General features: G+C 37.1%; 1 protein-coding gene across 1 annotated transcript in view; it reads left to right on the top strand.

Moving 5' to 3' along the window:
- Window positions 1-13,985, top strand: part of trpc5a (transient receptor potential cation channel, subfamily C, member 5a) — an 83,374-nt gene that overhangs the window by 61,846 nt on the left and 7,543 nt on the right. The window contains exons 7-9 of the mRNA XM_069193453.1: window positions 8,208-8,403; window positions 11,428-11,634; window positions 13,730-13,771. Of these exons, the coding sequence (XP_069049554.1) occupies window positions 8,208-8,403; window positions 11,428-11,634; window positions 13,730-13,771 (445 nt within the window). The remainder of the gene's footprint in view (window positions 1-8,207; window positions 8,404-11,427; window positions 11,635-13,729; window positions 13,772-13,985) is intronic.

The raw sequence follows: 13,985 nt of genomic DNA, 5'->3' as shown, positions 1-13,985 counted from the left end.
AAGTGATTCAGAATTCAGCTAGAAAAAAACAGAAAACAGAGGTTACCCAGGACCAGGACTGAAAATCACTGCACTGGGGTATTGTTGAAGCAAAGGCCTGAGTACAGAAAAAAAGTCAGTTACTGACACCAAATGGAACTGTTTAACGGCCCAGTTGGAACAAAATACAACAGACAAAGAGGAACTCCAGGACTAGAATTAAGCGCCTTTGGAATAAGCAGTCAGAACAGCCAATGACCAGGCTGATGTTACACTTAAATCTTGCAATTTTTGTTCGTATATGATAATAACCATCAATCTATGCCACAAAACAGTCCATGCGCACACTGAACATTTTGCGACATCTGTGGCAAAGATGAGGCAAGGAGATGTGATCAAAAGTTCTGTTACAAAAAGAAAACAAAAGAAGCAGCAAAATATTGAAGGCAGAGATTCAAGATAAAAATAGCAAAAAAACACACACAGAAGCTCTTTCCCATTATTCTCTTTCCTCCCTGATTCACCTTCTCCTACATATTCACTCATCCAGAACACATACTGTACTTCCATTCTGCATGAATTGCATCACATTTAACAGCAAAAGTGGTGTCTGAGAAACTGATCAGTCAATTCCAATTATCAAGTTGAGCACAGGTGCAACAGCATCAGTTCAGTCTTGCAACATGCATGAGGTCTTGAGCAAGAGCTGTAGTTCTGAAATTGTCCTTCCATACACTGTGCTCATTCCCTCCACAGCTGCTGTGGCTGCACTGATGCAAAATATTAGTCCTGATAATAATAACAATTATAGTGTTCATAATAATAAGTCCTGAACCCATGATATGAAAAAGACTCTTAGAGTACAGTCTGTGCTTTGTCAGATTGGTGAAGCATAAAGAGATTTATTAAAAACTGCACTTTTAGATGGTTAACATGTCATGCTTGATTGTAATGGTAAATTAATTTATATTTTGCCATGCTTATCTTGCTTTGCATTAGGAAACATGTCATGGTAATGTATTGTACCATGAACCTTATGGAAGAAAACAATGTAAATGACAGTGACCTCTTCCTATTTGTAAGGGAATTAATGAATAATTACTGACTTTGTGACGCTTTATGGGCAATTGTTGCATGTGAACAAAAACACATACAGAAAAAAAGCTATTTTATATCGAGAAAAATGATCAATTCATGTGTAATGTCATTAGGTGTGTGGTTTTCTTTAAAACCCAAAGAAAGAGGCTGTCAATTGCCTTCGCAATATACAGACTTAAGATCAAAATGAAGGTCATCACTGCAGCCATCGTCTGAAGAGTGTCAGAAAGGAAAGGCAGTCTTTCTAGAAGGAATGTCAATGAAACAGCCACTGTGCATTTAAAAAGCTGGCTACAGCCATAAATTTAAAAACAATAACAGGCAGAAGCAGAAAAAAACTTGTCTTTAAGGCAACCTCAAGTCAAAGCTGAGACTGAGATTGCAACTGTTGGCTTTTACGTGCAGTCAATCACAGTCAGCCAGATCAAGTCTGTCTTTAAAATATTCAAATCCTAATGCTGTTGGAGAACGCGGTGTATCAGAGCAAGTGTCACAAGATAGGAAGCAATCTCACTTTTTACAGTATTGTTCTAGGGATTTGTTTGCATTGCATTTTCCCTTCAGCATTGCTTTCATTGGCTTTATTAATAGTTCATCTAAAATAAAGGGATTTTTTCCAAGGGGAATGTATGAATTTATCATTAGCCACTTATTTGTGAGAAAGGTTACAAAGGAGAGGAAGATATTCAAGCCCATTTGGCTCATTTGAAAGATAGTAGCTAATTGATCCAAGGATCTCATTCAGGTGTTTCTTAAAAGAAGCCAGGCTGGATTGATAATTCCATGCTCCCATTACCCATTGAGTAAAGAACTGCCTCTTGTTCTCTGTCTTAAATGAACTTCCATATACAGTACCAACAAGAGTAAAATGTGGTATTTGGACAAGTATTCTACTCTTGGAAATGTTGTTTTGGAAGGTGATCTCACTGACCATTGTTTCAGGCTTAACTGGTGTAAGAGTCAGCAAAACCCCATGAATCTGGGCTTTATTTGATAATATGCACGTGCATTCAATGCCAGAGGTAAGAGTTTGAAAGGTACAGTATTTGAAGTTTTTTTCAAACCTTTGCCTTAGCAGATATCATTGAAACAACACTTCTCCTAACTATCATTTCTGCCCTAAAACATAACCATGCCATCAAAAAGCAAATATGTTTTGCAGGAATCCTAACCCTAACCCTAGCTATGAGCCTGCAAGGCTCATAGGGCTCAGATTTTCCTCAAAGAATTAATGCAACCTTATACTCAATTGAGTGCAAAATATACTTCACTGAAACAAAATATTTGTCAGAAATGGTTAAGCAAGTCCACCAAACTAAAGAGAACATTCCAATAATAGTAAAATCCGGTATTTGGACAAGTATTCTGTTGTTTTAGTATTAATACTAAGAATACTAGTATTCTAATTTTAATAATTTGGACAAGTATTCTGTTGTTTTGGATACAATAAGCATGGTTTCATGCTTAACTGGTGTAAGAGTCAGCAAAATCCCATGAATCTGGGCTTTACTTGATAATACTGTATGCATGTGCATTAAATGCCAGAGATAAGATTCTGAAAGATATTTGAAGTTTTTTTGAAACCTTTGCCTTAGTGCAAAATCCCCCCTTTAAGCAATGCAGTGCAGCTAAAAATGGAAGAAAGAAATTCTGCAGATATCATTGAAATAACACTTTTACTATCATTTCTGCCCTACACAACCATGCCATCAAAAAGCAGCTATGTTTTGCAGTAATCCTAACCCTAACCCTAGCTATGGGTTTCCAAGGTTAGGGTTAGGGCTCAGAATTTCCTCAAAGAATTAATGCAACCTTCCACTCAATTGAGTGCAAAATATACTTCACTGAAACAAAATATTTGTCAGAAATGGTTAAGCAAGCCCACCAAACTAAAGAGAATGTTCCAATAAGAGTAAAATGCGGTATTTGGACGAGTATTCTGTTGTTTTGGATACAATGAGCGTGGTTTCAGGCTTAACTGGTGTAAGAGTCAGCAAAATCCCATGAATCTGGGCTTAATATGATCATATGCATGTACATTCAATGACAGAGGTAAGATTCTGAAAGATATTTGAAGTTTTTTTTAAATCTTTGCCTTAGTGCACATAAGGCAAAACCCCCCCTTTAAGCAATACAGTGCAGCTAAAAATGGAAGACAAGAATTCTACAGATCTCATTGAAACAACACTTTTCCTAACTATCATTTCTGCCCTAAAACACAACCATGCCATCAAAAAGTAACAATGGTTTCCAGGAATCCTAACCCTAACCCTAGCTAAGGGCTTGCAAGGCTAGGGTTAGGGCTCAGAATTTCCTCAAAGAATTAATGCAACCTTCCACTCAATTGAGTGCAAAATATACTTCACTGAAACAAAATATTTGTCAGAAATGGTTAAGCAAGCCCACCAAACTAAAGAGATCGTACCAACAGGAGTATAATGTGGTATTTGGACAAGTATTCTACTAATGGAAATGTTGTTTTGGTAGCTGATCTCAATGAGCGTGGTTTCAGACTTTACTGGTGTAAGAGTCAGCAAAACCCCAAGAATCTGGGCTTTATTTGATAATATGCATGTGCATTCAATGCCAGAGGTAAGATTTTGAAAGGTATTTGAAGTTTTTTTCAAACCTTTGTCTTAGTGCACTTAAGGCAAAATCCCCCCTTTAAGTAAAGCACTGCAGCTAAAAATGGAAGAAAAAAAATCTGCAGATATCATTGAAACAACACATTTCCTAACTATCATTTCTGCTCTAAAACACAACCATGCCATCAAAAAGTATCTATGGTTTGCAGGATTCCTAACCCTAACCCTAGCTATGGGCTTGCAAGGTTAGGGTTAGGGCTCGGAATTTCCTCAAAGAATTAATGCAACCTTCCACTCAATTGAGTGCAAAATATACTTCACTGAAACAAAATATTTGTCAGAAATGGTTAAGCAAGCCCACCAAACTAAGGAGAACGTACCAACAAGCGTAAAATGTTGTATTTGGACAAGTATTCTACTATTTTAATTGTTTTGGAAGGTGATCTCAATGAGCATGGTTTCAGACTTTACTGGTGTAAGAGTCAGCAAAAAAAACATGAATCTGGGCTTTATTTGATAATATAAATGTGCATTCAATGCCAGAGGTAAGATTTTGAAAGGTACAGAATTTGAAGTTTTTTTAAACCTTTGCCTTAGTACTTAAGGCAAAATCCCCCTTTTAAGCAATGCAGTGCAGCTAAAAATGAAAGACAATTCTGCAAATATCATTGAAACAACACTTTTCATAAATATCATTTATGCTGTAAAACATAACCATGCCATCAAAGAGCAGCTATGTTTTGCAGTAATCATAACCCTAACCCTAGCTAAGGGCTTGCAAGGCTAGGGTTAGGGCTCGGAATTTCCTCAAAGAATTAATGCAACCTTCCACTCAATTGAGTGCAAAATATACTTCACTGAAACAAAATATTTGTCAGAAATGGTTAAGCAAGCCCACCAATCTAAAGAGAACGTTCCAATAAGAGTAAAATGCAGTATTTGGACAAGTACTCTAATACTCTAATACTTAGTATTAATACTTAGAACACTAGTATTCTAATTCTAATACTTTGGACAAGTATTTCGTTGTTTTGGATACAATGAGCGTGGTTTCAGGCTTAACTGGTGTAAGAGTCAGCAAAATCCCAAGAATCTGGGCTTAATTTGATAATATGCATGTGCATTTAATGCCAGAGGTAAGATTTTGAAGTTTTTTAAAACCTTTGCCTTAGTGCACTGAATGCAAAATCCCCCTTTTAAGCAATGCAGTGCAGTTAAAAATGGAAGAAAAAATTCTGCAGATATCATTGAAACAACACTTTTACTATCATTTCTGCCCTACACAACTATGCCATCAAAAAGCAGCTATGTTTTGCAGTAATCCTAACCCTAACCCTAGCTATGGGTTTCCAAGGTTAGGGTTAGGGCTCAGAATTTCCTCAAAGAATTAATGCAACCTTGCACTCAATTGAGTGCAAAATATACTTCACTGAAACAAAATATTTGTCAGAAAAGGTTAAGCAAGCCCACCAAACTAAAGAGATCGTACCAACAGGATTATAATGCGGTATTTGGACAAGTATTCTACTATTGGAAATGTTGTTTTGGAAGCTGATCTCAAAGAGTGTGGTTTCAGACTTAACTGGTGTAAGAGTCAGCAAAACCCCAAGAATCTGGGCTTAATTTGATAATATGCATGTGCATTCAATGCCAGAGGTAAGAGTTTGAAAGGTATTTGAAGTTTTTTTCAAGCCTTTGCCTTAGTGCTTCAGGCAAAATCCCCCCTTTTAGCAAAGTAGTGCAGCTAAAAATGGAAGAAACAAATTCTGCAGATATCATTGAAACAACACTTTTCCTAACTATCATTTCTGCCCTAAAACACAACCATGCCATCAAAAAGTAACAATGGTTTGCAGGAATCCTAACCCTAACCCTAGCTATGGGTTTGCAAGGTTAGGGTTAGGGTTCAGAATTTCCTCAAAGAATTAATGCAACCTTCCACTCAATTGAGTGCAAATATACTTCACTGAAACAAAATATTTGTCAGAAATGGTTAAGCAAGTCCAGCAAACTAAAGAGAACGTACCAACAAGCGTAAAATGCGGTACTTGGACAAGTATTCTACTATTGGAAATGTTGTTTTGGTAGCTGATCTCAATGAGCTGGTTTCAGGCTTAACTGGTGTAAGAGTCAGCAAAACCCAAAGAATCTGGGCTTAATGTGATAATATGCATGTGCATTCAATGCCAGAGGTAAGATTTTGAAAGGTATTTGAAGTTTTTTTCTAACCTTTGCCTTAGTGCACTTAAGGCAAAATCCCCCTTTTAAGCAATGCAGTGCAGTGCAGCTAAAACTGGAAGACAAAAATTCTGCAGATATCTTTGAAACAACACTTTCCCTAACTATCATTTCTGCTCTAAAACACAACCATGCCATCAAAAAGTATCTACAGTAGTTTCTTCCTTTGTCCTCTGGTTCGTTCTGCAGTTTATTCTGGTTTAACTTAATCAATGCCTCTGAGGAATTTGAGTACTTGTATGAAGTCCCCTCCTAATTTCCCAGAAAAATGGAGTCATTATGTTTTCTTCTTGGTTATATTGAAAATGTTATTGTACTGGCTAGTATTGAAATGCCCTTCACAAGGGAGCTTCTGCGGCATTCTGGTCTATGAAATATTAACAGGAATCCATTCTCATTAATTCAAAAGCGTTTGATGACAAACATAATTTGCAGTTTTTATTTTCCACTGACTTTTCAAATAATCACCATGTAGGCAGTTTTGATTTTTTCATTCTCTTTTCATTGCAGTTCTGTGCAGCTAGGAATTAATGGTTCGTGTTTTTGGTAATAAAGATGTTTTGGAAGTAGAATGTTTTTGGCTGAATTAAGGAAAATAAGAAAGGCATTTTTTAAATGTAAAGAGTAATGTGTGCACATACAATGTGTGTAGTTAATGACAATATGGTCATTGTTCCTGTAGAATAATAATTGTAAAACATCTTATGACAATCAGATTAAACTATTATAATCGTTGATGGGATATCAGTCAATAGATGCTTGGACAGAATGGCATCTTGTTTTATTTGGTTTATTTCATGAAAGATGGCACCTTCTGGCTGTTGAAAAAAAATTGACAAAATAAAACTCAAGAGCAATAAAAAAACTCAATATAAGAAGTTCAGGTGGGTAGCTGCATCAGCATGAGTAGGCTGCAAAGGAACAAGTAATAGGTTTATTCCATGATGAAAAAAAGAAGAAAGAAAACACAACGTTTCGGCCGTGGAGCCTTCTTCAGGTGTCTGAAGAAGGTGTCTGAAGAATTCAAAGCGCACTCTTCACACCTGAAGAAGGCTCCACAGCCGAAACATTGTGTTTTCTTTCTTCTTTTTTTCAGCATGGAATAAACCTATTACTTGTTCAATATAAGAATCCTCCACAGCCGAAACTTTGTGTTTTCTTTCTTCTCTTTTCAGCATGGAATAAACCTATTACTTGTTCCTAAAAACCTAGATGGTGGTTTTGTGTCAGTTCAGCTCAGTCTACAATACACCACTGCATTGTTATTTTTTAAAATTTATGTTTTGAATATATGGTAGCATATGAGAAATTGGAAAAAAAAGGCTGTGCAACAGCAGTGTTCATTGTAAACTGCCGTCACTAGATTTGCTGTCTCCTTCTTTCATAAAGTACACAAAGACTGGTGTCTGAGTCTTACTGCCTCCCCAATGTGTTTTCCTTTAACTAGAAAGGCGATACAACCTGGGAGTTTGTTAAGGTTGACCTTATTTACCCAAATGTGTCATTGGAAATTGAAATATGGTAATCTCTCTAAAAGTGTTTGTGCTAATTCTTGTAAAGGTTAGTAGAGCATAATCTTTTCTTTTTTTTAAAGAAATAAATACTGAGTTGGTTCAGATACAGTATTCAACCTCATATGCATGTTATCAAACAACATTCACACCTTTGGTTGCACCACTTTCCTAGCAAAAGGAAAAACATGCTGGGTTAGAGAACTTCCTCCTCAATGTATTTTTGATTTTGATATAAGTGATCTCATTTCCTCCCTGCTACCAGCCCCTCTTAACTTCTCTGTCTTTGGTTCTCCTAAGCCTTATTTATCCCTCTCCCCCTTACACCTGAAGACAACTCCAGAACTGAAATGTTTCTTTCTTTACCTTTCAGCGTGGAATGAACCTTTACCTGTTCCTTTGCAGCCTACACATGCTGAAGCAGCTCCCTACTTGAACTTCTTAAATACAAGTATTGGAATGAAGAAAATGCTTTCCATTCCTAAAACTCACGGGTACACGGGTTCCAGACTTCTAAATGATATTGCTCTTCTGGCCACTTGGTCTTTTTCTCTCTTACAGTTCAGTTTCTCTTCCTATAATGTGTCATGCTCTAAGCCACAGACTATGCTCCACCCTTCATCAGCCATCTAATCACTCTAACAGAGAAGTTGTTTTTTTCCTGAACAAAATTCTTGTGTTACCCTGGTATTACTTATGATTCCAGAGTGATCAAAAGATTCTGGGCATTTGAGCAAGATCTGAACTGAACAGTAGGTGTTTCCTCACCGAAGCGTCTTGTGCTGTCTTTTACCAGGTTATTTGAGACCCTCCAGTCTCTCTTCTGGTCTGTGTTTGGACTCCTGAATCTCTACGTGACCAATGTGAAAGCCAGGCACGAGTTTACCGAGTTTGTGGGTGCTACCATGTTCGGGACCTACAACGTCATCTCATTAGTGGTGCTGCTGAACATGCTGATCGCCATGATGAATAACTCTTACCAGCTCATCGCCGTGAGTACTGTTTAGCATGTTGGTGGGCCTTTCTCAGTAATGCCTACGCTCACACCAAAAGGAACAGTACATTGACCACATGCATTAGCATTGCCTAAAAGCCCTTAGATTTGTTTGCAGTTTAGGATTTTAAAAGTTTTTTTTTTACAGCTTTGAATTGACCCCTTTTCTAAAACAGAGAACTAATAATGTATCTGTATTCTCTAGCGTTTTTGGAGAATTGTTGTAAACCCACACATATTCAAAGACCTCTCGCCACCACAAATACCTCTCACTAACACATTATGAAATTGTTAGACTGCTGTTGCAGCCTCTCTTACTAATCATTCTGAAAGTGTTCAGCAGTACAGTATGTAGAAGTACTGTATGTATGCTTTCAGGAGTTTGGTTCTCTGGCATAGTTTCTAGCACTGATATTGCTTTGGGAACATAATTAGTGTCACAAGCGGTCTTCACAAATACACTTGCACTTAAATTCAGATGAAATAAATGTTATCCATTCTCAAGAATTAAAAATTCAAGGCGCACTTGTAAAATGAAAATGTATAATGAAAGAACACAGTTGCAGACATTGAATCCTTGTATCTTAATTAATTAGATGAGAATATCGTAACAGCCACTTCTCAGGCTGAATGAGTGTTCAATAAAATTAGAAGAGGGATCATTGACAAATTAGTTTTATCATGGAGAGACATAATTTTTCCCAGTTTGCTGAAATAAAAGAAAACCTATCCAAAGTGCCCTTTGTAGCATTTAAATAAAACTGTAAAGAAATTAAACTCCATTTGTTCAAATGGATAGACAAGGAAATATGAATAAAACATCCCCTGAAAATGGATGCCTGTGAATACATTTTAATCTTGCTTGTTTTAAGAGCTGGAAAGTGAAATGATTCATTTAAGACGAGTGATCTGCATAACGTGACAACTTTTTTCCTGTCAGAGCATCAGGTTTGGTCTTTCTGTTAAACTAGGACGCTGTGCTACCTATGAACATTATGGAATTGATACTGCAGCCTGCTTGCTGTTCACTAGAAGGCATGGCTTGTATGAGGAGGATGCCACACACAAGACTAATGTCTATTTCTTTGCAACTCTGCTGGGAAACATACAGTATGGTAGTTAGAGATAATGATAAAGATAAAAGATAATGAGATTCAAGATAAGATTATAGTTAAAATTAATACTAAAGCACTTAATAACCTAAATCTAAATGTGCTTAACTCTAATTATGCAGCACATCCTCTAGTAATGGTTGTGTAAAGAGAGGACTTTGCCTGACCTAATCTGTAGAATCAGTCAGGGAAAGTGCACTGTGTGGGCTTAGACATTAGATCCAGGGTTTCAGTGTGGCCTTTAAGTGGTGTATGGTTTCTTTTCCAGCTGGCTACGTGTATATGTCAAACATTCTCTAGAATAAAAGGTGATTGTGTGTGGTTTTCTTTCAGGAAGAGATGTTTTTTTTTGGTTCCACAGAATGTTTGTTGTCTTGGCATACCTGTCTTAACATCAGGCTCTCTGCAAACCTTTGCAGTAAACACTTACTATGCTACACTACATAAGCCAGTAAATAACCTCATTTAAGACACAGGGGGCCAGTACTTGCTGCAGTAACTGCATATTGTCAGGGAACAAAACATGAATGCCGACAATAAAAACAGGCTATAGTAAAAAAAAATACACTAGAGAGTCCAATTTTTGCTTGTGATGAAACATAAGTTTCAGCTTATCAAAACAGATCTTTGAAAAAAATGTATTCATGCATTACTCTGCAAAGTGTAATCTTGTAAAATCTACTAGTCACAAAGCCTAGGCTGAAAAGTGTACAGTTCTTTACTGTATATCTATTAATTTGGTTCCAAAACACTGTTGAAATCAAACAATACATAAACAATTGAATCGTTCAGACTTAAAAAAGATATAGCAGATGTAGCCCTACAAACACATATCAGAGTCGTACTGAAAGTCAAGTGTATTACCTAAAATCAGGCTCCCACCGGAACCCAGACAAAATCGTTCATAATATTAACTTTAATGTATCATAAACAGGATAATATTTATTAGAACATACTTGCAGTGTCTAAAAACAGCATATACTGTCAGATATAAGAAGCTAAGCAAAGCAAGGTCGGGCCAGATCAGTACATCATTTGGCAGTCTTCCTTCTGGACCAGAATTTGCACATCAATGCCTCATGGGGATGACAGGAGAAACTGTTCCACAGTTCCAAAGGAGGTGCCATCCTTCAGATGATATGTAAAACCACGGTCCTGACTATTTGGTCATTTAAGATCCTGTGGCACGGTTGCACAGTGGGCTAGCATATGCTGGTCACTTTAAATGTCCTCCTTAAATCAAATAGTGAGGGAATTTCTCTTCTTTCTCACCTGATTTGCTTTGTAAAGGGGCTCCTGCCGCCGAATGGTTCCTGCATGTCACCCAGGTGGGGATTGCACTGCAGTATTGGATGAAGCACGTTCTTATATGTCAAGTGCTTCGGAATCCTTTGGGATGAGAAGCAGCACATGAATTATTCACATCTGAAGGAGAACTTCAACTTTAGAACTGTAATTTTGCAAAATTAACCATGGAAAACGTCTCATGTTCTATTTTGTTTCTGAAAATGTATCATCTTTCACACAGAACATAAGCTTCAATATTGTTTAGGTCAGTGACTGATTAAATATTGGCAAAGAATTGGCTTGTTTGTGAAACAGTTCTTCTGGTACAATTTAGTGATTTCCTAATGTACAGTACTGTAGCATGTATTTTAAGTGTACACCCGCTCAAAACAGGGTTAGGAGAGTAAACTGCTAAAAGCCATTACTTAAGAAACATCAGCACATATCAGCTTGTACTGTAGATATTTGCAGTGACTTGTCAAAAGGTCATAAAGGAAAAATAAGAAAATAATTGTCAAAGCAAAAGCTTTACAACACACACAGCAAGGTGCTTCTTGTATACATCATACTATAACTGAATACAACAAAAAAGTCAATTACAAGTTTCTTTTGAAACTCCACAGGACCATGCTGACATTGAATGGAAGTTTGCCCGGACCAAACTGTGGATGAGCTATTTTGATGAAGGGGGTACCCTGCCTCCCCCGTTTAACATCGTCCCAAGCCCCAAGTCTATCTGGTACCTGTTTGTGTGGCTCCACAGGAAGCTGTGCTCAAGGAGGCGACAAGAAGAGGAACAGAAGAAACATGAGAACTTCAGGGCTTTCACTGTAAGACACTCCATTCATCACATTGCATGCAAGCAGATTGGTGTGGAGACTTCACCAACAGCAATGGTACAAGGAGCAGTCCATTATAAGGACTGGTTTTAGATGTCTCCCAAGTAAACCCACAACAAGCTGGGATCACAGACTGTGGCCCGTATAGTCCAGAGATTACTATGGGGTTCCCAAAGGAGTTGTTTGAATGTACAGTAGGTGGGTTTGAAGCTATATCAGAACCAACACCTCTTTTTGCATTTATATTTTTCACATATTTACTGTACTGAACAAAAAAAATCTTCCTCTGGGATCTATACAAGTGGTAACAACCATGTTTCTGGTTTGTAGTGGGTGGTTATTTGCTGCTAGGCAATGCTGTCTCAGTTTTTACTTTTATCAAAGCTTTTCAACCTTTATCCTCAACTTAAAATTCAAACACCAAACCCAACATGATTACAAAACCAAAACTGGCATATCATGTTTGAAGGCAGTATGTTAAAACAGTTATCAGCCCTAAACAAGTGAAAACTATACCTTTTCAACTCATAAGAATTTAGATATGAAATAATAGACTTTATTTTGTCACAATCAACGTTTGTCACAATCAATTGACATCTGAATCTCTATTCATTTGTCATGCAGTAAATTCTCAAGACAAATATTTCTCCTGAGACATCAATAATTTCAAATCACTATAACTAAAATTCTGCACTTTGGAAATTTGGTGTGAAAATAAAATGTATCATCTTCTTATCCCATTTAATGTGTTACATACAGTGCATGTGTAACAAATATTGTTACAAATGGGGATTAAAAAATTAGAGAAAATCAGGAAATTGACCAAGCCGATAAATCAAAATAAATAACCATAATCCTCAACTCGGATTTTACCAAGTATTGATTGGAGACAAATAAGCTTTTGTACTCTGGCACAGCTTTGGTGAAAAGAGTAATAATTCAGGCACAGTGGGTTAAACAAATATTTATTAAAAAATTACAACACACTAAATATACAACACACAAGTGACTGTACTCTATCTACAAGTTTCCAGTCAATGGTGTGCCAGAGCCCTACACCCAGACTACCCAGAAAACCATAGGCTATTCAAATTAATGCCTACAAAGGCAAGAAAAAGAGAAAACTACAGTACCTTTTAAACTGAATACAACTTGTGGTTAAAGTAAAACTCTCTCTCTCTGTAAACTCAGATGCCACCAAAATGAATGGGGACCTCACTAACCAGGACAGGCCATTTTTAACCAAGGGATTCTTCACTCTGATTTCCTGAGTTCCCTAAAAAACACAGAACAGCAAGCTCTGTTAGCAAGGTTTAAATACTTAGTTCCAATCTGGTCTTCCAATCTGCACACAGTTTATGTTCTGTGTCCTCCTGTCTCCTCTTTTGTTCTCTACTGCTCCATTGCCTGTGCGTCTATCTTTTATCCTACACTTTTGACACTCTTAATCATTTACCCAGAACTTAACTAAGGTAAACCAGGAGGTTCTTTTGATTAGTGCATCTCTCGCAATTAGGTTAACATCCCTTGATTTCCAGCTCTAGGAAGGAAAAATGTTGGCACGAGTTAGGTGTTACCCATTGTACCTAGATTCTTACAGACATTTCCATAGCCACCTACGTACTGCCCCACACCCTGTATCAATATGTCACATATGAAGAATAAGGAAAAGGTCTATGTGTCTTTTTTACACCAAACAGAGCAAACATTTTTCAGCAGTTGTCATAAAAGGTCACAGGTAACCTCTGGGAGGTTTTTATAATCCTTTAAAGCTAAAGAATAATGTTTTTAAACACAGAAGATGTAAACTAAGAACCCCCAGAATCTCAGTGGCAGGATATGTGTATGTGGATTGAGAACCATTATACAGACTTGGATCGCCATACCCAGCTAGGGAAATCCCACATCTCAATCCCACTGAAAATTGTAACACTAGGTCCAATGCTCATTATTCAGGAGGGTTTTTTAATATTTTGGCCAATGAGTGTAAAAGCACACATGAAAAACTAAAAAAAAAAAATTGTGTAAAAGTCTAAAAGTTATCTATCCAAATTTTAATAAGTGCTTTCTGGTTCTTTGATTTCAGGAGCGTCATGCTGACAATTTGATCCAAAATCAGCACTACCAGGTATGAAGGTTTCTATTCTCGTTAAACATTCAGGTTGATTACAAATGTGATGCTGAAATACAGTAGACTATTTAGAGACTATTCAGTTTACTCTGGCAGCATGTCTTTTCGATAAAGGAGGAAACGGAAGTACCCACTGAAACACCCACATGAGCATGAGAAGAACATGCAAACTCCACCTGGAAGGAAACCCAACAGAATTAAACCCAGAACA

The sequence above is a fragment of the Lepisosteus oculatus genome, chromosome 8 (assembly GCF_040954835.1).
Source record: "Lepisosteus oculatus isolate fLepOcu1 chromosome 8, fLepOcu1.hap2, whole genome shotgun sequence".
NCBI lineage: Eukaryota > Metazoa > Chordata > Actinopteri > Semionotiformes > Lepisosteidae > Lepisosteus > Lepisosteus oculatus.
The sequence above is the reverse complement of the archived record's forward strand: the minus strand, read 5'-3'. Positions and strand labels throughout refer to the sequence as shown.